The sequence below is a fragment of the Sander lucioperca genome, chromosome 18, assembly GCF_008315115.2.
Source record: "Sander lucioperca isolate FBNREF2018 chromosome 18, SLUC_FBN_1.2, whole genome shotgun sequence".
NCBI classification, from domain to species: Eukaryota; Metazoa; Chordata; class Actinopteri; order Perciformes; family Percidae; genus Sander; species Sander lucioperca.
This window is the reverse complement of record NC_050190.1, coordinates 11,876,851-11,904,408: the sequence shown is the minus strand read 5'-3', so window position 1 is coordinate 11,904,408 and position 27,558 is coordinate 11,876,851. Positions and strand designations below refer to the sequence as shown.

General features: G+C 39.3%; 1 protein-coding gene across 3 annotated transcripts in view; it reads right to left on the bottom strand.

Moving 5' to 3' along the window:
- Positions 1-27,558, bottom strand: part of ltk (leukocyte receptor tyrosine kinase) — a 62,551-nt gene that overhangs the window by 14,326 nt on the left and 20,667 nt on the right. For 2 of the 3 annotated variants that reach the window (XM_031278509.2, XM_031278511.2), the window contains exons 2-19: positions 24,381-24,467; positions 21,381-21,530; positions 20,830-21,058; positions 19,254-19,393; positions 18,197-18,334; positions 15,589-15,738; positions 14,596-14,696; positions 14,291-14,451; positions 13,773-13,867; positions 12,614-12,685; positions 12,050-12,224; positions 10,767-10,917; positions 10,452-10,580; positions 9,817-9,973; positions 7,273-7,458; positions 6,380-6,478; positions 4,093-4,254; positions 3,795-3,908 (exon numbers count right to left, since the gene is read on the bottom strand). In XM_031278509.2, coding sequence (XP_031134369.1) covers positions 3,795-3,908; positions 4,093-4,254; positions 6,380-6,478; positions 7,273-7,458; positions 9,817-9,973; positions 10,452-10,580; positions 10,767-10,917; positions 12,050-12,224; positions 12,614-12,685; positions 13,773-13,867; positions 14,291-14,451; positions 14,596-14,696; positions 15,589-15,738; positions 18,197-18,334; positions 19,254-19,393; positions 20,830-21,058; positions 21,381-21,530; positions 24,381-24,467 — 2,496 coding nt within the window. The remainder of the gene's footprint in view (positions 1-3,794; positions 3,909-4,092; positions 4,255-6,379; positions 6,479-7,272; positions 7,459-9,816; positions 9,974-10,451; positions 10,581-10,766; positions 10,918-12,049; positions 12,225-12,613; positions 12,686-13,772; positions 13,868-14,290; positions 14,452-14,595; positions 14,697-15,588; positions 15,739-18,196; positions 18,335-19,253; positions 19,394-20,829; positions 21,059-21,380; positions 21,531-24,380; positions 24,468-27,558) is intronic. The other variant, XM_031278510.2, reaches the window with a different exon arrangement.

The following is a 27,558-nucleotide window of genomic DNA, read 5'->3' as shown; positions in this document are numbered from 1 at the left end:
TCTTCTTTTTTTTAAAGTGGTTGCACAGCAGCATGTTTAAAAGCAGCTGGAACACACCCTGAGCTGAGAGATGTATTAACCAAGGATAAAATACTCAACCCAACAGTGTTAACATCTTTGAGCATGCAGGGATACTGTCCAGCAGGCAGTTTGCAGGACGAAGCTGCTTAACTATGTCAGAGAGAAGGTGGAATGAAACTGGCTCAAACTGCTGGAAGACAGCTGGGCATAAAGGAGGAACAGAGGGGTCACTGGTAAAAGCAGTGAATGAAAAACTCAGACCAGAAATTTTATCAATGAAGTGTTTCAGGAAGTTTTCACACAACAATGTGGATGGCACAGCACAGTCAGTTTCACAATGGTTGATAATAGAGTTAAACACTTTAAAAAGAACCTGAGGCTTCTGGGTGTTACTAGCAACCAGGTGAGATAAAAAATTAGTTTTAGCAGATTTAACTGCTCCCTGGTATTTACGTAATGTGTCCTGTAAAATTTCAAATAACACTTGGAGTTTATCCTTTTTCCACTTTCTCTCAGCTTTTCTGCAGGCACGTCTAAGAGAGAGTGTAGTATCATTCAGCCACGGTTCTGAAAGTGCTTTACTGTGTTTCTTCCTCAGTGGAGCAAGAGAGTCCAATATCTCAGTACAGGTACAGTCAAAGAGGTTGGTGAGTTCCTCAACATTAAGATTACAATCTTCGAGATTGTACAACACTGAGCCTTTAAAAGCAGCAGAAAACTGTGAGGCAGTTAAAGGGTTAATTGCACGCACACAGCGTGCGGGAGCAACAGTAGAAACGTCCGAGATGGGGACAACCACAGTAAATAAGACGGGCAGATGATCTGAAATACATGTGTCGCATATTTCACTAATGGCAACACCTAAACCATATGACAGCACGAGGTCCAAATTATGTATTTTTCGTGTGTTGGGCCAGTGACAGACTGCTTGAGATTAAAAGAGTCAATAAGATTAAGAAAATCAGGATTTCCTGTGTACAAGGGGAAATTATGCTCCTACAGTGGTGTTAGATTTAAGTTCACCAGAATGGGTCTCACTCAAATCATTACTAATCTTCCTCTATATTAATACAAAATGTCTGTCTTGTCGTTGCCCCAAAGTTGTCAAGAACTTTTGCTTTTGGGTTGGTTTGCTTTGGGTTGAAAAACTGAAATTACCTTGCTCAGGTCTCACTGTCAGTGGGAAAAAAAAATCTCCATATTGCTCCTGTAAGTCATCACATTTATTTTTATTCATCACTTTCCTTACAGGAGGTTTATTGCATGTATTAGTTCAGTCAAAACCCCAAACTGCTTTTGCCATGCCTAGTTGTCTCGTTAGCCCGCGTACAAGCCCAGAGAACAGAAAATATGATTGATATTTTAAAGGAAGGCAGTGCTGTGCTGAGTTCTCCAGAGGCCCTAACACCAAAACTGAATGAATGAAAGACTCTTCCACCGTTGAGCTTTACTTAATATTCAGCACTTTCAGTGAGGTTATCGAGAGGACGGAGAGAGGGAGAATCTGCTGTATTCAAACATCTTAAACAGCCCTTGGTGGAGAATTAGTGGGTCGACCGAAATGTCAGGATTCCCTTCCTAATTATCTGCAGCAGATGGTTATCAAAGGGTGTAAAAGCTGTAAAAGTGTAAAAGCTGTATAATCCCTCACTGTCCTATATTATTGCAGATTGACTGCATATGTTGTTGTTACAACTGCATACAAACTTTGTATATATATTAGGGCTGTCAAAATAACGCGTTCATTTTGATTAATTAATCTGAGAAAAAATAACGCGTTAAAAAAAATAACGCAGATTAATCCATTCCATATTGATGTTTGACCCAGAAGTGTTCTAGCCACCATTGGACTGTAAAATGAAGGAGGGAGACGAGAATGTGCTGCCTGGATCATTAATTGGAACATTTACATGTAAAAATCTTCTTCCTGCCAACCCTGGCTACCGAAATCTGGTGCCACTGATATGTCTGCACTTCTCTCTGATGCTCTGAAACAGACGATACAGGCAACACAAACACCGCTGCACGTGACGCTAGTTAACACTATACTCGACAGCAGCTAACGTTAGCCGCTAGCTAGTAGCTGGATTTTATTATTATTAAAAACGGTTAAAATGCTGACAGCTAACGCTAAACGGTGTAAAGTTTGACTCTATTTTACTGTACTGGATTCAACACCGGTATGTAACAATCTGCAGCTGCCATCGGAGAAACAACACAGACGGTGCGTTCAATGAAACTGGTAAACTACAGCTTCGTGGTGCATTTGAAGTTATTGTAAGTGTCCTTTTTCCATCTGGTGGTTGTTTTTGTCGTTCAACAGCAGTTTACTAGTGAAATAAGTTATTGTTATTGTTATACATTATTATTAAATCATTTAATTTTGACCATATGGCCTTAGCAATAAACAAGCCGTTCTTTAATGTCACCGACTGTTGTTTAGTACCCATTGTTTTCTTTTTTTTTTTTACTTTCTTAAAAAGTATTGGTTCAGGCACCGTTAATTATGTATGTGATTAATTTCGATTAATTAATCACAGAGTGTGTAATTAATTAGATTAAATTTTTTAATCGATTGACAGCCCTAATTTTATATTATATATATATATATAGTGTCTGTGGTTAAACAAGCTAGATTTAGTATACAAGTCAACATTAAACAGTATACACTGCATAGCAGCTTTTGAGACCAAGATAAATACTAATGCAATATTAGTAGCATTAGGTGATGTTATAATCATAATTCATCTTACATATTAGACTGTGGTCATCTTTTAATTCCTCAGTTGTCTTTCTTTCTCTTTCCTAGAGTGTTATTGCCACTGAGTAATAAAGTGAAAACTGGTTAATTGTTAATTCCCTAATTATTCCTATTTTAAGCAGTTGATTTGTGCAAGAATCAACAGTAAAGCATTTTACATCATGTCTGACTGTTAGATTGTCCCAGATTACAAAAATCAAACAAATCAAAAATCAAACAAATCTTGTCATCTCTTCATTCAAAACCAAATACTCTTCATTAGTGATTTTTGTAATCACAGCTCTAGTCTTTTTGCTATATCCTAATGCCCCAGGGATAAGATAACGGCTTATCTTCTATCACAGTTCTCTATTGTCCCATATTGTTATATAATCTTCATGTCTTATAATCATTATTGTTTCTTCAGTTGTTTTTTTCAGCCACTGAGTCTTAACGCCTGACATTTACTGCTGTCTGATCTCACTCATCAGTACACATCTCCAGCTGAGGAGAACTTCCTATTTAAATGTCAAACCGTTGTGCTTGCCCTTTTTATAGCTAATGATGTATTTTCAAAATAAAGTCATAGAGATGCTACAGTACATCTCTACTCTTTCCGGCTTCCTTGAAAGCAATCGTACTGTAAGCAATAAATACAACATATCACTTGCATTATCTCACTTCTCATCTGCAGTATAATCTTGTTTCACACTCTTTGGCACACAAAAAAAGTCATATTTACACACAGAAAGCAAAAGGAGAGTCACCTGAAATAAGTGCTTGTAATAAAAGTGTCCATATGTGCTCAGTTCATATTGTGTCAGCAACATTTAATTCAGAGCCCTATCTTTCCCACAGCTCTTTTAATCATCTGGTGCACAGCCAGAGGAGGGCATTTAAACCAACTATTATCAAAAGGTGTTCCTGTTTCTGTTGTCAGCAACACCTGGATACATCTGTATATCCAGCTGTGCTCACAGCCGGTGAAAGGCGGACGGCACAGATTGCACACAGAACTGGAGGAGTCTCTTACTGAGGATGACGCCAGTGCAGATCAGTGCGATACCGCTCGCGATGGTGGAGACCACGACTGCCAGGATCAAAGATGTTGACATCTGGCTGTGCAGAGCCGGGCCTTGAAGAGTTGCTGGGAGAGAGGGGAGAAGAGGCTTGGTTAATAAACTTCAAAAAGTGATTTTGTTTAGATGCTTTATGTGTTCAGATTGGAAATAATTTTGAGGGCTTTATCGTTTGACATTAAAAGCAGCTGTTAACACATTGTGGCTATTATCCAAGAGGACAGGTAGTGTTTGTTGGGGGTAATTACGTACCTATGGTGCCGACACATGTGACGTTGTCGCTGGCCAGGACTTCATCGTCGTCGCAGAGACAGAGGATGAGGGGAGTATCTTCATCTCGTTTGCAGCTCTGCGTTTGACAGTGGCTGCAGTTCAGCTGCACCTTGATCTCACACTCGCCGTGACTCTCCATGGCTACAGGGAACAATGTACACGCACATAAACACATGGATGCAAGGAAACACAAACACCAGACACAAACAATTTGTGAGAGAAGGAAATCATTACGTTTGCAGGATACTCCAACAACAAGGTCAGGTGATATGCTATACGTTTCTTTTTTCAGCAAATCTCATGAAAATATCAAATCCAGCAATGAATTAAAAGTATTGTCGGTGCTTATTCTTCGGTGTCACAGAGCTTAATTGAAAATTTAAAAACACACCAATGAGCAACACAGTTGCACTGGGTGACATGTTACATCACCACAGTGAACATGGGCGCTGTAGTTTATTTTGAGTCAGTTACACAAACATCATTGCCGTAAAAACTTTCTAGAGCACTGAATCCGTGGCTGAAAATACTGCTGTTTTGGGCAACGTTCACTAAAAACTACAGTGCCCAGGCGTTTAAGAATATTAGTTAGCCTTTTATAAAAAATTAAAGTATTTTATATATACACGTTTTCAGCAGAATCAAATGGGCTTGGGGCTGAGAGCCACAGACAGGGTGTGGAAGTCAAAAAATTAGATGGACTTACACACTGTTGGTTTCAGTGTTATAATGAGTTGTTGATAGTAAAAAAAAACAAAAAAACAATAGTTTTAATAACTTTAATCTCTAAACACATTACATGTAGTATATGTGATCAATTATCATCAATTATCTGTATTTGTGTTAAACCTAGTATGAGCTTGTAATACATTGTTTCCATTATTAAAAAACTCTAATCTGTGACCTAAACAGTGCTCTATGGTTTCTTGTTTCAAATTATTAATATAAAGAAAATATGGGTCATATTAAACTCATCTTTCACTTAACTGTTTACCCCAAAATCCAAAATACATATTTTCCCTCTTACCTGTAGTGCTATTTACCAATCTAGATTATTTTGGTGTGAGTTGCCCAGTGTTGGAGATATCACCCGTAGTAATGTCTGCCTTCTCTCCAATATAATGGAACTAGATGGCACTCGGCTTCTCAAATACATTTGAGAAACTCAACAGCAATGTCTCTTTTGAGAAATCATGACTCAGTTACTTTGTGAGCAGTTTCATGTAGGAACTATTATCTTTCTACCGAATTCCAACACTGGGCAATTCACACCAAAACAATCTAGATTGATAAATAACACTACGGTAAGAGGAAAAACATGTATTTTTGATTTTGGGGTGAACTGTCCCTTTAAAGATAAGATGATATAACTAAATTACAGGAACACTGAAGAAATGCAATAATAACCATTGAAGTGAATCTCTTTGTTAAGATCTTGCTTTGGATGCGTTTCATGTTTGAACACTTCAGAGGCTGCCACTTTGTTTGAAAGCATCGCTGGCAGCACAAGCAGCAGAAACAACAGCGTCTTTCACATGAGAATTGAGGGCTGTGTGTCGGGGCCGAAGGCAACAAGCTACATGAGGCTGTAAATTAGTCAACTGCCTTCCTCTTCCTCCCGCTAAATAATGAGAATCAGATGGTAGTCTCACAAAAAACACATAGTATATCCAGGCACATATGCGAGTCTGTCGACTTGAGTGCCGACTCTCTCTCGCACGCACGCACGCACACACACACAAAAGTTAGCTCTCTGTTCTCTTCTACTACAGTATATTCTATTCTACTCAATGTTGACAAAACACTCTTAACTCAATGTACACTTACTAGCTTTTTTTCCGGGTGCCGACTCACGCACGCACGCATGAATATATTCACTCAATGTCCACTTACTCACCTTTTCCAGAGCTTTTGACTGCATATCACAGTCTTCATCAGCGGTTGCTCTCTCTTCCACTCTACTTGCTCAGTTATATTGTTTTATTCTAGATTAACCAAAAAATCCTAATTCAATATCTACTTAATTACTCAACTATATGTCACTCACTGTCTTCACCAGCGGAGGTATTATAGGTCATTTGCTCTCTTTATTTTTTTATACTTAACAGCATCTCACAGTCTTCATCAGGGAATGGCATTAACTCTCTTTTCTCTCCTTTACTCTCTTTATGCCACCTCTTTTTTCACTACTCTAATCTGACAGAGTCATTATCAGATTTATCAGTGTCACGGTCTTCATAACATTAGCATATGATGTCAGTCATACCTGCCAGAGGCTGAAGGAAAATCTCTCCCATCGGATGAATGAATGAGATTCCATTGTGACCGTCGGCTGTGATCTCATCTGTCGGCGCAGCGTCACCTCCTGTCACAAAAGGTAATTTGTATACTCACCTATCAGTCAGTATTTAAAAATAATGTCAAACCATTTTGACCAAATTAATTTATGCTTGTCATTTTTCTCATGACAAAAAAAAAATACCATGTTCCACCGGAACCTTCAATTTTACCTCGGTGACATAAAGCCAAAAGATTGGAAGATTATTTGGATATTACCGTATAACCTCCTCCATTCTGTTGGTTCACACAAGCTGTTCTGTCACTTAAGGACAAAAGCATAAAAATGAACAAACAGAAAATGTATAGTTACTATGTATGTAGAGTTTAAAACTCCATCACAAAGAAAGCGGAAGGTAATGGAAATCCGGACGAAAAGAGGGACATCCAGCGGAATTTCCAGCGGCAACGGAGCAATCCCTGAAGTGGAACATCGTGGATATAGACTACTATGTATGTTACCATGGCAACAAATTATCAAATCGCACTGCGTGGTGGTCCTCGATATTACTCACAACATTTCAAAATTGTACATGAATGTGACAGTGACACTGTTGGAGTCCACTGTCGAGAGCAACTAGACAGGCATAAATTATGCTTCAGACTGAAGCACAAATCAACCGTCTCGTTTGTCTCTTTTTTACAGTTATGCCACACAAATGATAAATATTCGCCTTTAAGGAGTTTAGTAGCACGTCTGGGATGAAATGACAAGAGGGAGCAAGACAGAAGAATGAACATGACAGTAATTTGGGTTTTTAGTGCAGGGGTTAGAAATGGTAAAGCAATGTCGTTCCATGGTAGCTAAAACAAAACTGTTACCTCTGTAACCTCCTCCGCCGCCTCCAGCTGTGCAGGCCCCACCTCCACCTCCAAATCCCCCAAAGGTGGACCAGCTGAGCTTGGACAGGGCCAGGGGACACGAGGACCCCCCTTCACCACCCTCCACCAGAGACTTTCCCGCCCTCACGTGAGGACTGGGACTTTCGTTCCAGCCTCCACCTCCACCTTCAGGGACACAAACACGAAACAAGCACATTAAACAGTATTTTATCATCCATATTACATATCATACATTTTTTTATACCATACTACTATATCATACATATTTTGAAGGGGGGGGGGGGGGGGGCTATGATTAGAGCTAAGGAGAAAGGATACAACATTTTGCAATGTTAGACAGAGTAAGGCATTGCATTGCATTTTCATACAGTTGGGGGACTGTCAAACACACATTTAAAAAAAAAAAAAAGGTCAAAACCGATGCAACAGAGGCCAAAATATGCCAACTTTTAGTGTCTAGTGTGGGTCAAGCACCAAATACGCTTCCCATTAAACAAATGGATAGTGTCTTTTGTTAGACCCTTCCTGGTAAACCTGTCTTTCAAACTCCATGCTAGTTTGAAATGCAGATCTGTCAGAAAGTTATTTATTGAAGGTTTTGTAGGTTGTTTATATAGGCTGGGTTTTGGTAAAGTAGAGATAGCACACTCCTATAAATTTGCCAACACAAGCCAAGATACCTGGTTGTTTTTTTTTATAGACTTGTGCTCTTCCCGAGCCACAGTGGTTGACCCTCGCCAACCTCTTCTGGAACATGGCAGGCTGCATTGGCTCTAGTCAGCTGTTACTGGCGGTCCTTGATCTGACTGGTCAAATAACAGAAGGGAAATTCAATGAGAGAGAGCTGGCTGGACCCCCAAGTCAGACTACTCTCTCTCATTGAATTCCCCTGCTGTTATTTGAGTCTGCTCTGTGAGTTAGGGACTAAAAGCCTTAAGAAGGGAAGATTTTCCAAGGAATGAGCTCAGTCTTTGAGACGAAGTTTGTGGGAAGATCCGCTGGAGATTTGAGTGAAGCATTAGAGATAAACAGCATAGAAACAAGAGGAGACAATCAGCACAGAGCTTGTTATGTACCAATTTTTGTAGTGTTGTTGTGTTTCTTTGTTTTTTTTTCACAGGCAGCTGGTGGGTGGACATGAGAGGGTCAACGGGTGAGTCATTCAGTCTCCCAAATATACACAAGAACACAGGTCTTTGTTGCTTTTGCCTTTTGTTTATCACTTTACAGCCATCCACACGGATGTCACTGACAGCCACACTTTTTTTTATATTTATTTATAGTGGGAATTTAACTTTTGTCACAGTGCAGTGATGGAGACAGAGACCCTTCAGCAATAAATAATAATGTAATGAGTTGACAGGTCCAACCACCAGCTGATCATGGCCTCTAATCTACGTTGATGAGGAGAAAAATCAATTGTCCAGCAGCAGTTCCTCAGCCATATCACATTTTGTTTCAAGGTTGCCAGAAACAGTTCACCACACAGCTCACACTCACACATGACACACTACTAAGAGCTACATATTTCCCGACACTCAGATCTTTATCTAAACAAACCCACAGAGGTTTCTGAGCTGATAGATGGTTTATGTTGAGACTCTGTCGGTCAGAAGGGATTTACTGAGAACGTTCCAGCAGGCATTTCCAGGAGCAAAGAGAGACCTCCCTGTCATAAATGTATTCATTCAGCATGTCAGGAAACTAAAAAAGGTGATCCAGACAGATCCCTATTATCCACAGGCCAAACACACCCTGCAGTGTGAGAGCATGCATGCATGCCAACGTGTGCTGCTTCGAGTGTGTGTGTATACAGAACAAAACAAATCCTCTCGTGGCCTTCAACCAACACGTCTCGATAAACAGGTTTTAACGCTACCTTTTAGAGAAATGAACCTGTTGTCATCTGGCTCATAGCACTTCAGAACATGAGAAAAACAGGAGCACATTCTTAACTAGGACACTTAACCTCTCTGTGATCGTAAAGTATATATATACCCGAGTCTGCAGCCAAACCTTAGTGTCATCAGGAATGATATTTTATATATAACTGATACTGCATATACTGTGTAATGTTTGTGTTCTTTCGTTTGTGTTGTCCATATACCATAATGTCTCAGTAAAAAAGTTGAACCAGTTGAGAAGTGTTCTCTTTTTGTAACTATAATAATTTTCAACCATTCTGTCATTCTACTTTCATCTCCAGCTTTTATATAAAACTGCTGCGCTCAACCTGGGAACTTTTATCAAGTTGCAATGATTTCGGGGGGTTTACAAATGAAAAACTGTTTTCACTGAAACTGCATTGATTCAAGGAATGAGGACTGTTACTGCATGTTATGTGGATCATCATGATTCTGGAAAGAGATTTTTTTTTTTTTCAATGCTGTGATGTATTTTGGTGGAGGGACTAATCTCAAGTCAGATATCTCAAAACCTGATAATAAAACTGAAAGTGACTGCCTACCACTGCAGATAAACATTACATCCGCACTTGTATTAGTATGACCTATAATATAATACCTGCAGCACCAGTTTGACCGTTAGTACTGGCAGCTATGGTACTGTTTTCATACTGCTCCAGTGGTATCTGGTCCAGACTGGACTCTGGGTCCTCCAGGTAGGCATTTCCTCCTCCGCCAGCCGCAATCAACAAGGGAACTAGCTCACCTCCCTCCATCTGTCAAGACAGATTCAACGTAAATTTGAAGCAATTTCAACTATGGACATGCTCGATGGTGGACATGCGTACATTTTCATCTCAACATTTCACTGCAAATCTAAAGGGAGTTTTGACAAAGCATCAGTCTCAGCAGGAAAGCAAATTGAACATGGGAAACTCCCAGTTTATTACAGATGGAAGATCATAATAGAAGGGACAAGTGAACATTTTTCTTGTGCCAATTCTATAATACAATAGCTTTCAAACTTGTAAGTTTAACTTGTAAGTAACTTGTGTAAGTCCAATCCATATTTAAACCTGTGGATTAGAGTGTGGGACTATAGGGAATTGTTTCAATATGCCTACAGACATTTTGTATGCCTATCAGCATGTACAATGTCTTAATGTCAAGTCGATGTCTTAAGCCGCACAAGGTATCAAACAAACCCACATAAAGGACACACACTACTTAAACAACACAAGCATCTTCTGCCACCTTAAAGACGTAGGTGGCTCCCCCTCCTCCGCCTCCTCCCCCAGCCCACTCCGCACCAGCCTCTCCTCTGAGGTTGTCTTCAATCACCGACGACTCTCCCAGGCATATCCTCTGGGTGTGGGGATTTCTCTACACCACAGGGGAAGAGAGAGATTTGAGTTTTAGAGAAAGAAGCAGTCTTCACAATCCAGAAGGGAAGGTTTTTTTTATCTAGGTCACTTTCTTGTCTCTCCTCTCCCTGGCAAAAGATATCCCAGTGAAACAGCACACACTTCAACAAATCCTTCCAGCTGGTCCTCGAATCGCCCTACTCACCCCCGGGCAAGCATCCTCTCCCTGGTGGCCCACCAAGATGTAAAGTAAATCTCCTTTCTCCAGAGGAAATATGGCAGATATGAAGACCCCGTGGTTGCGTTTGTTGTGGTTTTTGGCTCCTTTCCCTCCTGCAGCCCCATAAGCAGAGATCCTGAGGGAGATCATTGCACCACAAGGGGTTTAAATACTGTGACTGAAGGAAATTGCTTTCTGGCTCAGTCTCCACAGTATATTACACACTAGATGGATAGGTTGCAATCCAGCAATAGATGTCTGTTATAACACACACATAAGGAGACACAGTCACCTGCTGTTTTATAAAGATGTTCTCTTACAAACAGACACTCTGTGTTGATATTGTCATAAAGTATAGATGTGTTTAATCTAGCCAAAGTAATTCAACACCTTGTATATCCTGTACAATTAATCCTGCCACTTTTCTGTTGCCTCATTTCATGTTGCGAGCGTGATAATGAGTTCCCATGACGGTCTATGCAAAGACAATCAAATTGCCTGAAGTATGATCTGGCAGAACAACAATCAGTTACACTGAGCATGGCCAGAACAATTTAAATCCCAAGCACGCAGACACACCACTAAATGGTCGCCAAGCCCAGCCTGTCTTTTCTATGACTAAGCTCGTAGAAATGAAGTATGGATGACATTCAGAAAAATTAAAAAAAAAAAAACAGTGGAACTCTGACACACACACACACACACACACACACACACACACACACACCTATATAAAATATTTTCTGACTTCCCTGCCCTGTCTGTGGTTCACACATTCAAGCTCATTAGTTGTTAATGGATAAATCTTTTTTTTTTTTTTTAACCGGTCACAAACACATTTTAATGTCCTATACCACCTGGACACTGCAGTTTTTAGCAAAAGGTTACTCAGACAGAAGTACACAGTGCATTTCCTGAGGACTTTCAGCTGCACTAGTGAGTATTTACGTCAGCAGGCCAGCATATATGGATCGACTTCACCGTAATAAAAGAACATGTCACCCAGTGCAGCTTTGTGGCTCATTTGTGTGTTTTTAATAGTTTTTGGAAAACAATAAAGGTCAATGGCAGAGTAATAAGCTATATCAGGCTTTGACTACACAGGCAATACAGTATTTGTTAGTAGGATTCACTGTCAGTTTTTGTCTTCTCATGGGATTTGACAATAAGAAAAATATAGAATATCACCAGACTTACAGTTGAATAAATAATTGATTTCCACCTTAAAGCTGAGATGAGCATTAAAGCCATCCCCTTCCATCACTTACAGATATCTGTTTGTAGCAGGTACCCTCCACATTTGGACTCCTTTCAAGGGGTCTTCCCTCCCCACAGTGACGCTGACATTTTTGTTCCTGTAGGTACTGTCACACTGGGCCTGGGTCGGGCCGCGGGGGCCACTGGCACCACATGAGTTAAACCACCACGTCATCAAAGAAACCTCTAGAAAAATGGAGACAAAAAAGAGAAAAATACTGACATGGGTTGGTGGGTCAGTCAGTCAGTAATTGGAAAAATATATAATAACAAAAACACAAGAAAAAATGCAAAGAAATATGTAAGACTAAGATAAACAGTTGGACATTGTAGAAGAGAAACACACATACAGCACATCTAAAAGAGTCCCTGGAAATTGCATTCACCATCTGGTACATGAGCGCTGAATGCAGTAAAAGTTTCTGGTCAGCTTTTATGGTATACTAAAGCTTTAAGCAACAAGAGAAATTGCGTGTGTACAATCCACCACCTGGTATGTAAACTCTGCATGCAGAATGGATTAAAAATGACATATTAAAAGAGGTTCTTTGGAAATTCCCATGGTATAACGGTACCTGAGAATGAAGGCTCTGGAAGGGGGCTTAAGAAATCCTCTAAGTCCACCATTGGCAGGAGAGAGTTCAGATCTGGGGAGAGGAAGGAAGCCAAATTAGTGAAAGGTGGGGAGAGAGACAATGAGTCACAGTTAAACATCTGCATATCACTTAAGCATAAATTATATTCAGACACAAAGCAATACGGATCAAAGGAAATAAATAAAAAAATTCAGGGAAGGGTATATTGGAAGAACATGGACACATTTCCTGAGACTCATTCCTGAGTAGGAAAACATCATGAATATATTTTTCACTTTCTCAGTCCTCTTCATCCACTATTTAGCATACAGACACAGTGTATTTTGTCTATTTCCATGGTTTCACTTAATGTAGTTCTCCAAAAGTTTATCCCTTTAACCCAATGCATACATCTATGTTTTCTTGCCATATTGTGGTGCTGCATTTGCAGCAAAGCATTACATGTTGGCTACCCTCATGTCAAAAACAATCATTGAAACAAGGCATCAAACTAATAACTGAGGACTTCATTTCTTTCAGTAACGGTTTGATTTCATAAAGTTTCTAGATCACTTTAAAAGGTAATAAAGAGAGACATAGGGTAACATTTATAAGACAGATAGCCTTATTGGGCATTGTTAGCCTTATAGTTTAATAAGCCAAACAAAGTTATGTTTTACATCTACATTTAATTCAATATGCTTTATTGGCATGAGTCTAACAAAAACTACATCTAGAATAAGACAGTGACACGGGGCTAATCAACAGAAATATCTAGATAAAAGTAACCAACTTTAAATAACAGTAACCATTGGTCAAATATATACACCAAGTATATCTTTAGCAGCCAAATCTACATTTTATGTTTAATGAATTCAACCTTCCATTTGTGCAGCAAGGGAAATACAGGAACATTTCTTTATTTAAATGTTACATAGACTCCCTTTGTGAAAGAGAAACTAGTGTGACCAGTAACTTACATGTTTACTCCCCCTGGTGAAGCACACTTTTGACTTAAACTAAACATAACTTACTATATGTACTACTATAACTTGGTTTTACATAATTATTGCCACAAATATGCTGAACTATAATTACATGGTGCCGTTTTTATTATGGTCCGTAACATTTTTTGATGGCATGTTAGCAAACAGCTTACCTGTGTCGAAGCAGGCTGCTCCAATTGCAATGTCATCGAGAGCGACATCAGCATTGGAGCCTTTTCCCCACACAGCAGTCACCTTAACGTGGAACCTGGAGCAAGCACATGTCATTTGTTTATTTAGAGAATTACAGTTTTTGTCTTTATGTTAAAGGCAACAAAAATGAAATCCCAACCCGTGCACAACAGCTTCTAGTGAAGAATAAGTCAAATCTTCAAAATGATTACAAATTCTTGTGATGACAGCAGCAATGTTCCTCACTTATAGTCAATCTAAAGTACTCATTTTGTTTTGAGATGAAAAATAAAGTTAATCTAAATATAACAAAACATGATGTGAAATACGTTTTTTCAATGACGAGGAAGAAGAGGTGAGGAAAAAGAGGCTGGTAAAGTTGAATGATAGAAGTAACCTATGTTATGCTACACAAGAGACCATGCCTGTTCTTTTTTTGTAGCATGTCAGTGTTACATAATCTTCTGCTCCTCAACCCTTTCATTTTCATTTTACGCACCCATGATTAAGGCCAGTCAGCTGCAGGGCAACATCTTCCCAGTCATCTGTCCACTGATCATTTCTCTCCCAGACCAATGGTGTGGTGGCGGACCCATTCTCCTCTATAGCCACCAGCAATGAACCATTAAAGTCCCCATACAGGTACAGAGAGAAACGCATCTTTACAGAAAAACAGAGACAATTTCAGCAAGGAGTTAGCATGTTGACAAAATCTTTTGTTGCCAAATAGCAGCCTCACAAGGAGAAGGGAACAAAAATATATCAAAAAATTATTAAACTATTGTATCTGTCTAAATAACTGACCTGGCAGACAGTAGTAGTGACAGGGGGAGGGAAAGAGGAGCTCTGAATGGACGCCTCTCGAAGGGAATTACTCTCTCTGACCTGCAGGAACAGAAAGTGCCCTGGGGGCGCACAAATAATGTCACACAGCAGAACGCTAACCAGCTCATGAAACAAACTGTTTGATGGCTGATACAGTAATAGTTTAAAAAGTTTTTGTTGTATCATATCATGTCATACATTTTAAACATGTTTATTGCTAATCGAGAACCAGCAGCCTATAAAATAAAAACTCAAAAGATTGAAAGCAGTTGTAACATTGAGTTAAATATAAAGCTATTTGAGCCCTGTTAGCATGGATATGTTCTGCAGCTGGATTTAAACAATCCATACTGTATGAACTCTTCATGGTCATTCAACTTCATATGGTAGTAATCTAACAAGGCATTCCTATATGGGTCTACTGTAGAAAGAACAATACATTAAAAGTAGGAGTGGGCCTCACAATACGATATCATCACGACACTTATGTCACAATATGATAGTAAAAAACGATTTTAAACATATTGCAATTTATTACCTTTTTTCCAATTTCAAATTGTTCCAAATTATGTCCCCAAAAGGAAACTTTTTCAACATCTGTTTTATCTAAAAAGATACATTTCTCTGTTTGTTCATCTCACTTCAATTGTATTGCTGCAAAATGGGATTGTCAAGCAGACAAACTGACCAACACACACACAATAAGAGATCAATACTTGGTGTCTGTGTATCGATACAGTATTGTCACGGAAAATATCGCGATACTACGCTGTATCGATTATTTCCCCCCACCCCTAATTAAAAGCCTGTCTGAAACAAAACAAACAATGAGTTTTGACACTAAGCAAAGAATAGAAATAAAATCAGCATGTGTTGTTAATATGCCCATTTCACACACACACACACACACACACACACACACACACACACACACACACACACACACACACACACACACACACATACACACACCTGGTGTACTCTGCAGAGTGACACCCTGCATGTCTTCTTTCTCCAGAAGTTTGCCTCCAGCGACTCTTCTCCAGGCCAAGTGCTGGTTGGACACGGACCACCCACATGCATCCTGTTCAAACGAACAGTGAGAGCCAAATGGAAGAGCACCTGGGGAGAAGTAAGGTTATTATATTACACTAAAAAAAGAGATCACAGCTTCTAAAAAGTCCATACTTTCCCCCTGATTCCTCTTTTCCCAAAGCAAGAATTTCATTTTGGAGAAATCAGCAAAGCACAAATAATATACTTCAAGAGGTGCCATATTTTCATGTGCATTAGTCTGTCTATCTGTACTCCATGATGTTTTCCTGTATCTGCAGGTTAGAGTGTCCTGACCTCTCCCAGGCTAGGAAATAGGCTTGTTTGGCGTCTTAGAGTTACATGAGACGATCAATAACTATTCCATCTCTTTGCATATATAATGCGTATATAAGATGTATTAGAGATAAGATGTTGGGTTAGGGTTAGGGTTACATTTTACAGAGCTAGGCCTGTTCCTCCGTTATCTTAACTAAACACATCACAATCTTTATCATGAACACAAATATACAAATTGAAATACGTCTACTCTTGATCTTGATCTGATCTTGAGTAAGATAACAAAAAAGCCATTTACAATATGTTGAAGTGTCCCTTGAACAGAGTATTCTTTTAACACTCATGCTGAATAGCCCCGACTACCATTGATTTAATTGCTGACAAAAGACAGGCCTTTTGATTCTCAGTGTGGTAAAGTGTTTCTTTGTGCGGAATGACTGATGTTTTCAAAGATATAAAGGAAGTTTGTTATGTTTCAGACCGTGAAGTCGGAGGAAATTAAAGGTATTAATTTACTCTCTGAAAACACTTCTGCAGCAGACTTTTCAAATATGGGATTTCAAAACACTAATACATTCACAATGGGTGTATTATATTAACATTTCATAATATTTTATGTTCAGACATTTTTAAGGCATGATTTCAAGATGATAACTTAAAAAAGCAAAACATATCAATAAAAGAACTTCCAGGTAATAAAACCATATTTTAAGTTTTCTGAGGACAGGAGCTGCACTCAGACTTTGCACTTCAAATGTCCTTATAATAGTTACTCCCTGCATTTTAAATAGAATGTTTGAAATAATCTAGTACCTCCGGTCAAAGAATTAACAATTTATTATGGATTTAAAGTTTAATACAGATAATGCAAATAGATTACAGCCTGCCAGTAGACTCATATTCTGCTTTAGGACACTGTTCTGTATGCTGGCCTCACTTAACTCTACCCACAATCACAAAAACTAAGGCACTCACACAGACACATCTGTTGCTTTTCATTTTTTCACACTCCCACTCTCAGAATCAGTCAAATGGTGCAGATTAGGACTGGGCAATATATCGATATTATATTGATATATGAGGCTAGATATCATCTTAAGTTTTTAGATATCTTAGTATCATATTATGATATCACGATATTAAGTGTTGTCTTTTCCTGGTTTTAAAGGCTACATTACTGTAAAGTGATTTCCTGTATTTACCAAACTGTTCTAGCTGTTCTATTATTTGCCTTAAAGCTTTAGTGCGTAACTTTTTGATATTAATGAACGTCCATCACATTCATGCCAAATGAGTTGCTACAAAGCTAATTAAGACTATAAGCGCCACACAACTCTCTGTATTTCTCAGTATGGCTATGTTCAGAATATTGTGTCGTCCAGTAACTTTCCTGTGCTCGAGTGAAGATAATTACCTCTTCTAAAGAGTCCATGTTTTTTTAATCCTCCGTGTCCTCCTTGCATACTAGCAACTGCGGGGAGGAGGGGTGGGGACGGAAGGCTGCATCATGTAGATGTGCCGACGGTGTTGTTGTCATTACTTAGAATTCCTCATGGGGGAGACAGAAACTATGCACTATAGCTTTAACCCACTTAGTCACTTAGTAATATTGCCACAATATCGATATGAGGTATTTGATCGAAAATATTGTGATATTTGATTTTCTCCATAGCACCCAGCTCTAGTGCAGATTCATCATCATACAAGGGGAAACCTAGCCTGGGAAAACCCTGACGAACTTCCGGCAAATGTGAGATTTGCTCTGCAAGTCAGTCTGGCCAAGAGCCCATTCAAGCCCATTTCCAATTTTTCCAAATCGAGGCACCAATCACAACCGTTGAGGCGGGCTTTACACGATGACGATAGCGCAGCGACGGCAAGCAGGTTTTTGTTTACATTCAACGTGACGGCCACCGAAGCGTAGCAACCCGTTGATGCTGCTGTCGCTGCTACATCACCCGGATCGTTGGTCTGATTGGTTGAAGGACTATCCAATTGCGCCCAGAGGCATTTGAGCGGCATCCGTTGGTGACACCCCTTTGGAAATGAGCTGTGAATGAACCTTTCCGAGACCCATCTCAGTTACAACTGAGAAGGGTCTGGTGTCAACCAGGGGAAACCTCTGAAGCCAACTGCATAAGTGCATTTTCAAGTGCTACTAATAGAAATGGAAGGCCCCAATTACCCTCAAAACAGCATAATTTTCTACACACTGTGATTTTATTAGTAAAAGAAAACAAAATCTCACCACAGATGAAGCCCTCGTCCTCTCCTAAAGGACAGTCGGTGTGGAAGTTGCACACTTGGCTCTGGTCAATACAGCCTCCTGAGTTTTCACAGTGGAAAGATTCCCCACAAGCCGCATCCAGCCCGATGACCTGGTGTTCTGCATCACAGCAACCACACAAATATTATACCAAGGCTACACATCCTCTACATCATGGAGAACTAAGTCTAATATAATGCAACATTTAGAAGTTATTTAACCCTGAAGTTGCGAATGTAACAGTCTGGTTAAATACACTTAGTTCACTTTTTTGTCGAGTGTTACAGTAGATATAGTACATATCTGTCCATTAAATATGAGCTACAGACAGCAGCCAGTTAGCTTAGCTTAGCACAAAGCCTGGGATCAAGGCAACAGCTAGCCTGGCTCTGTCCAAAGGTAATAAAAATCTGACTACCTCTTCAGCTCAATAATTAACACGGTGTAAAAAAATGACAATTTGTTTTACAGGGGGTTATGTGCTTGACTCTCTCTTGGCCCGGGAACAAGAGGTTCCTGGAATCCCTGCTGGTTGCCTGGCAATCGCTCTCAGCCAAGAAATAGTCCACCACATCTGACTCTGCTAGAAGTCGAATAAGCCTACTTCTATTAGCTGCCTAATCGCAGGACTTGGAGTATGAAACATTGAAATGCATTTGTCAATTGTCATTTAACGTGAGGTTTTCAGTGAATTATTCGTAATTATAAAAAGGAAAGGAAAACACAATGTGTATTATATGCCACTGTAATTCTTTGTTTCAATTTAGGTATTAAAGATCTTGCGTACTGAAATCTTAATAATTAACTAATCTGCAAAGAGAAACCTTTTCAGTATCTCTTTTCAGCTGTCGTGGAAAAAAAAATATATATGTGGTGTCACTGTGAAACATCAACAGGTTTCCAGTTTAAACAAACTGTACAGCTGGCTCCCTCTGCTTTCTCCGTTTAGTCAAAAGGTGCTTATAAGAGGAAACAACTGCTATAGTGTTTGGTTTGAGCAATCAATAAGTCACAACTCTATAAAACATGATGAACTCACCTGATGCACAGTCTATGAGCTCCAGAGAGTCCAGAGCCACCGTGGCTCCATCTTCTCCCAAACAGGAAGTGTAGAGCAGGATCACCTGAAAGGGCTCGTCCACCTGACCAATCACAGTCTCCAGAACCTCCCACTCAGCCCTGCATCAACCAATGACAGAGAAATGTCTTTTAAAATCAGCTGTAGGAATTCACTACTTCCGTTATGTGTTATTGGCTTGTATGGACACATTTCAAGATACTGCATTAAAAATAAAACAGGTTACGAAGATCAGTTGCAGCTCTCCAAACATGATGTTTATCACAATAATCATGTTACATCATGATATTTTGGTGAAGCATGCCTTAGCAGAAACAACCAATATTGAAATAATTGTCCATGTTTAGATCTTAAAAAGGAGAACATTTAACATCTGCTTCTAGAAGTTTGGACAACTGAGCATTGCCATGGCGTTTCCTTTACATCCATTGAAACAAATTACAAAAACACACCTTTCAGGCCAAAGTTTGTTTGTGTGCCATTTTATTGTAAACAAGCACTTTGTTTAAACAACTCTTATTTTTCACTATTAAGGCCTAGCAAACTTGTTGAATATATTTCCTTTCTCATAAAACATTATTACTTTTTACAGCACAATATTGCCACCATTCAATCGAGCTTTACTTCACACATTAAAAATCCTAGTCTCAGAGTCCATTTCTAAAGATACGCCCATGCCGTCACAGCTTTAAACAAACATTGTACATTTAGTTGAGTGGTAATGGTTCACTGTTGTGAACATACAGTGAAATGAGGATAATGAGTACAATCTAGGGGCCATTTCAAAGGCCAGTAAGCCTCTGTTTTGCAGGTAAAAGGTTCAATTTGGACAGTTGCTTATTTCTGAAAACAGTACAGGTTAAACATGGTACTGGGAACTGTTCTTTAAATGGAGAGTGCGTCTAGAAGTTACATCTACAGGTTAGCATGTGATGAATATTGGGCTGACTAAATGAAACCACTGTCTGTGTGTGTCTCATAATGGAATTGCTCGGTCCATTACTGCACAGACAGTAAAAAGCCAATGTACAAACTTATTGCATATGCCCATCCATCCCTCTTCTGTCCTAACCAATTATATATAAATTCATTTCCAGGGTCTGCATCTGGACACATGAATGCTTTTAGCTGCTCTAAAGAGAGCTATACTTCAGCATTAGATCAATAGGAAATACCTGTCCCCATTTCCAAAACAATACTGCTATCCCCACACGGCCACAATTCTACAGTTTGGCCCACATGACAGCTAAAAAACATTTTCTTGATTTACCTTTAGAACTACAGGGGTAAACTATATTAGTTTCTGTGCCCTTGCCCTGTCTGAATGCCTGTTTCACCATTCATTGGAGTGAATCTAAGCTTTTCTTTATTTCATAGGCTGGACCTCAACTTGACAAGCACTTCAATCAGTAAAGATGGATGGTTTTGCTTTGTGACACTAATTAAATGGACATGGTATGCTAAATAATAAATATCTATTCTGCACAAATGGCACTCGCGGAGGCATGGAGAGCCTGTTCCGAGGGTGTATGAGTACCTGCGGTCATCACGTCTCCTGTGGTTGAGAACCTCAGAGTGAACAGCTGAACTTGAGTGGACTGGCTTGATCAGGAGCGTGAGATTCCCCACCGCTGGACCAGACTCAAACAGAGCCACCTGCAAGATGCAGTGCCTCTCATTTCCTGGTAAGACTGGGCTGGTTAGGTGGTACTCGCATCTCCCAGAGGCCTCAGCAGCAGGGAAGAAGTTTAGGAGAAGGAAGTGCCCTAGAGTGATAAAACAGAGTAGAAATTGAAATTCCATCCATGACAGTTTTATAGCAGCCTCATAATACTGTCACTCCTATAAATCATTTAACAAATGCTTTGACATTAATACAAATCTCAGACGAGCCATTAGGATATACAGTATCAAGTACAAAATCAAAATAAATGTCAGAGAGATGTACTGATTCAAAAGAGCTTGCTTAAGTAAGTCCGAAGATCCTTTTTTTTCTAACCTCTGAATATGTTTCATAGAAGAAAAAGACACGAGCAGTATCCTGAAGCACCAATTTAGTTTCTTCCCAGAGAGTCTCTGCACTCTTACCATCAGAGCTTCCCACTGAGTGATCAGCCACGGGCATCATCCCTGCCTGAGCGCTTTCTGGTTGCTGTGGCGACACCACTGACCAGTCCCTTTGGTCACTGTGATTTGATAAAGTCCAGTGGCACAGTGACTCAAAATCACAGGAGGTAACTAAAAGACAGAAAGACGGTAGTGTAGCTTGTAACTTAGTGTTTGTTTAGGTAAATATTCAAAGATGTGGGGGGTTTACTAAACACTACTGTACAAAAAGTTTTGAAGAAAATCACAGCGGTTAATGGTTAATAAAAGTCGGATTTTGTCTTCTTTTCAAAGTTTTACACACATAACAAATGTTTGAAGAGGGAAGAAAGGATGAAAAGTGTAATCTAAAGCTGCTAAAAATGCTTTCTGTATATTCTATTTGTCTATTCCTTTTTTTCATATTTTGACAAATTTTAAATAGTATTTGGACCAAATATTCCCATTGTTACACACAAAAACATGATTATATAACAGACTATTACATTTTCAAAACCAACTAATCAACAAAACTTTGAAGACAGACTTTAAACCATATGAAATCTTAAAAAAATAAATACACCATTTACCAAGACTACAAAAACCTCTAATTGTCCCATTTGAATAACAAAAAATGTTTACATTTTCTCGATGTACTGCATCAAAATACACGTAGTGATGCCTTTTATTACAGTAGTCACTGTAGTTCATAAAAAAACAGCAAAGTCACACCTGCACCTGGATCATAACCTCCACCCCGGAGTAATCACTTCCTTGACTCATAGCCCAAATTTCCTCTAAATTTAATTGAAATCCAAAATCTGCTTAACAGCCAAACAGATATGCCCTTTGTACATTTTAAGTGATTGTGCATCTGTCTGTGTTTGCTTTTTGTCAAAAAGCTTTGAGACGTCATGTGATGGTTGGGAAGGAAACTGCCACGACAGCTTATATGGCAAACAGCCACAGGAACCCCTCTGGGGATAAAAGAAGGAAATACGAGGCATATTATTAAATCGTTACTCCATTGGAAGCCACTTTCATTTTTCACTTAAATAAGCTTCCTTTGATCAGAAATTACCTAAAAAAAATCCTGGTGTCAGCATGCTGCTTGTGTGCTACTTCGTTCTTTTAATTTCACTATCTAACAGAGCATTAGCTCGAGTCACCCGAACTTCATCATGAGTAGTTTTCTGTTTCTTCAATTTAATAAATCTGTATTGTCCCCGGAGGGAGATTCGGGTGCAGTATAAAAAGCAAAACAAAAAAAAAATGGGAGAAGCGTCCTGTACTCACGACAACAACAAAAACACTATAAACAACAAAGAAAAAACTAACATCAAGATTGCAAAGTGCATGAGTAAAAAAAAAAAAAGAGCAGAAGTCAAATGTACAAGTGCAACAATAAAAGGTGGTCTATGAAGGAATGAAGGAGCCCTGAGCTCTGGAGTAGAGCCCTGCGCGGGACTGTTTTCTTAATCCCACTCCTGCCCGCTCCTGGTGGATTTTTGACCATTACCACCCGCTCCCGCAGTGTGTGTGTTCTGCTCCCGCCTGTTCCCGCAGCTTGTGTGTTGGGTCCTGCCCGCATGGCATTAGATTGATTGTCAATAGATTGACCATTGATTTTGTGTCTTCTCCCCTCCCGCAGGGAAACTAGTTATTTTACTGTGTATTATTAATAAATATGCATACCTGTCAGTTATAAGTAGCAAAATTACATTCTTTACATTCATAGTGCAATAATTAGTTATTCCAGTGCAATAAAGGCATTGTATTCATTTATTTATTTCACTTATTTTAGAACGTGTAGTTGGCTGTGGTTTGTTTTGCTCACGTTGTTTTATTTCATTTCTTTCCCTGTATTTAAAAGGTGCAGTAAGTGATTCTGCGCAATGATTGTTGATATCTGAACTCAACTGCCCAACAAATACAACCCCCCCTTCATAAGCTCCGCCCCCTAGATTCACGGACAGATAACTACTGGCCGGCACATTCAAATGGTGCCCCCCCCGCCCCTAACTGTCGCTGCCTGTTGCTGATTGGCTGGCACAGTGTTTGTTTTCCATTTACACAGCCAGGGCTGTGTATTATAACCTGATTGTTTTTCAGCGCACACAGAAAATAGAGAGCTAGTTGACCGTGAGGAAATATTCACTGAATTTGACAAAAAGTGTGTTGGATTAACATCACTTACTATACCTTTAATGCACTCTAACACATTTCATGTTAAAGTCCCTGTTGATTGGATCCCTCAGGCTGCTGTAGGAGAAAGGGGCGGGGCGCAGTGCCCCTGAAAAGAAGTAAAGGGGAGTGGAGGAGTGTTACTAAAGCGTTTGGCTGGTGTTTAACTGGATGCACCATGTGTGTCGGTTACAGCCCTGATCAGTGTTGATCAGCGCTCCTAAATCCCGGGACCCGCCGTCTATTTTTTGGCCACCCGCTCTCAGCAGCAGCCCCTGTTAAAACCTCCCGCGAGATTTGTGTCCCGTGGGATCCCAATCCCAATGCAGTCCTCTACCTTGGAGCTCCTGGGCCTAGGGACCCTATACCTTGGCTCATAAGGCAGAAGTTGGAACTCCTGGTGCAAAGGGTGGGATGGGTCAGCCAAGACGGAGGTGGCCTTTCTGACCAGGTGACTGTTGTACAGAGCGGAGAGACTATTAGTGGACACCCCTGTAATCTGAAAGCAGGTGTTAACCACTCTCTGTGGCTTTGTTTTACTCACCTTACGATTCTCAAACCAGCAGATCAGGACAAAATTGATTCAATAAAAGATAACACAGAGTCATAACCGTTTTGTCCACATTAAAAAGAGTTTAGCTTCCCCACCACAAGTTTCTTGTGGTGGACAATTGCAATAAATTCCTGACCTTTTAGAGATTTTAAGTGTTCCGGTGCTCTATTTGCACTGAACAATAATGTTTCCTTTCTTAATTTTGCTTTCCAGTCAAACCAACTCAGATTAATGACGAGTAATGAGGTTTTCTTTTTGTCTCTTACTTTGGCTGTCCAGATGATGAGGAAACAGCTGATCTGAGAGGTTCTCCTCCAGAAATCTGTCCAAAAGAGCATGGCAGGTACTGCTAACTGAGGAGAGACAGACAGACAGACAGACAGTGAGTGGTTATGGTACTTGTTTTGCTTATGAGGGCGAGTCATACATGCATACAGTACTTCAAGCTGCTATACAATGCATTTTAATCATTACAATCATTTTGAAAACCGTTGCAGAAACAAATAGGTGCTTGGGTGGAACTCCAGAGCAACCCAGTTCCAATGTGTATGTATCTGAGGAATACATGGCTGTGTAAACCCTGTACTCTGCCCCTTCCCTGATATGAGCCAAGATGGGCTCCAGGACAGAAGATTTGTAATGCATAAATAAAAAAATAAAAAAATCAAACAAAGAAATAAAGTAAAATACTAAACAAACAATTACAAAAACATAAATTATTTCTGTTATGCAAGATACTCAACACGACTGAAATTCCTTCAACGTGTTTGCTTGATGGCACTTTAGGCACATTTGTGTGACCAACCTCTCTGCATTAGCTGTAGATGAGGCAATTTACCATTTGATGCCATTCATCATGAGAGCCTTTATACTTACCTTACTTTGTGGCTTATGAAACACAAATGACCTGATCAGATATTCTGCAGGATTTCTGATCATTTAAACTCCAACAGATAATGATTCGCTTTTGCAGTTTAGAAAAGCCACTTCTCAGGAGCCGTTGTGTACGGAGGTGTTTTTCAGTAAACAGTTTTATTTACTCATAGTGTCATACTTCTATCCAAATGTATGAATCCAGATGAGAGAAGCTCTGAGTTGAAAAAAATCCTGATACTTCCTCACCCTGGTATAGGTCGCCTTCAGTTATTACCATGTGCTCACAGCAATAAGCCTAATGAACAGTACTTTATGGACTTCTTTTACCCCAGGTTTTACCTCTCAGGTTACGGGCGGCCTTTAAGGCATCTAAGCTCTAAGGGATATGCATTGGGATATGCTCTAAGCTAGGTCAGATGGTCCAACAACATCTGAAAGCTTCTACCGCACACCTACGTACATCTGCCAATTTCTTTAACTTTCTAAACGACGGTTAGTCCGACATTCACGCCCACTTCATGCATCGATTAGCCAGAGGTGGGACAGTGACTCCCCCCAAAGGTATCAGACAACATATTATATAATCTAGTTTATTTCAAGGATACCCTTGCCTAACCCTTTAATTGGTCTGGGCAGTATGGAGCCTGAGAAAATTATCTTCAGTCACTGAACCACCTCTGGATATTTGTCGGGGAAAAAACATTTAATCCATATTTTGATTTACAGTTGACAATATGTAATTATACTGTTCTTCTAAAAACCACTCAAATTGAACAATAATCAAGATGAGGCAGGAGAGGACAGTTTGCTGTCTATCATTAACTAATAGGTATCTATGTATGAAAGTAAATGTCATTTAAATTTGGTTTATTGCATTAATGATTCAGTAATTTACTGTGCATAGCATTTGTAATTCTTTTGTTCAACTACTCTTGATGTGGAAAGTACAATGACCAAATTAATTATAGATAGTGCATTATTTGTGTGGTTGATTAACATGTTAATGTGACATAAATGTAAAGATATGAAGGGAATAGCATTAACATACTAGGCTTATCTATTTATTTAAAACAAAAACAATTAAAAACCCATTTAGTCCCCATGACTAAAACCAAACCTACACCCTTGGTTGTGCGTCTTGCCTCAGCCCAGTGCATGCTGGGAATAGCTTTAGTGCACATAACCCTGAACAATACAAGCTAATAATATAGCTGATGGATGTATGGACCAAAGAGTTGATCCAGAAATAGGGCCACTGCAGACTGACCAAACACTCTCAAAAACGACCCACAGACATGGTGTTGTTCTGGAGGATGACTGAGAGGAAGGGCACTTTACACATGACATGACGCTAAACATACTAACTAGCATGAACAGTAGACACTGAGGGAGATGATCATGTCGCAGTGGGTCATTGCAACGTATCCTATTTAATGGCCTCTGAACAGCGACTTTACTGTTCTCTAGGGCCTGTAAGGCAAGGTCACACAGGTCAAGCAGGACAAATTGAGATATAAAGAAGACAGTCTATAAAAAGCAGTTAGTGATGATAATGATAAAGGGTGAGGGGGGTCATGTATTTGAAGGCAGACTAGCTATTCATCTGTAACTATGGAAGAAAAGCAGCTATGGATAGATTTCTGAAAACAGAAACCGGAAAATTGTAATAGTCCTTAAAGAGGGGGATTCAGCCAAATAACAAACATTAACATTCTATTATTAACATTAAATATCCCCAATATAGGCAATGAAAGTAACTTTCATGGGGGTGGGGGGGGGGGGGCCATGAAAGTTACTTTCATTGCCTCAAACGCATTCCCTCTTTGTCATGTCAAGTTTGGATTCCAATCAAAATCTAATCTAATACATGATGTTATGAAAAAGAGGGAATGAACCGCCTCAACGGTTTTCCTGCTTTGATGAGAATCCAGGATGCTGGCTGCTGTTTGCAGCTTTAAACGGAGTGTGACTTTGAATACTGTCAGTTCTTTAGAAAGCACAGTCTTTTTATTTATTTATTTTATTTCACCTTTATTTTTTACAGGCAAGTCATTAAGAGCAGGTTCAGATCAGTCTTAGTTTAAGACTAAGTATATTATAAGGACAAACGATGTATCGAGGTTAGAGGTCGACCGATTCATCGGTTTTGCCGATTAATCAGCACCGATATGGAGTTAAATCAGGGCCAAATGTTTTGTTAATTTGAAAAAAATATATATAGTTGAAAAACTAAAGCTTGAAATTGAAAATTTAAGTTTTGTTCTAAAACTTGAAAAAATAAAACCATGTATTCAAACTAAAAATAAGTGTACCAATTTTTCTTTCATTTTGAATAAAATTTAGATTAAATTCTGGAATTATTTTGAATAAATTATAAATTTTCATTTTTCACTTTTATATTTGTTTTCAGTTCCACATTTCATGTTTTCAGATTCAAAACTTATTTTTTTTTACAGCTTCAAATCTTTTTTTTCAGTTTCAGATCAGTTTTTCTGTTTCAGATCAGTTTTTTTCAGTTTCAGACTTTTGGCCCTGATTTTACTTGGGGGCGTGGCTTCAACTCAGAGG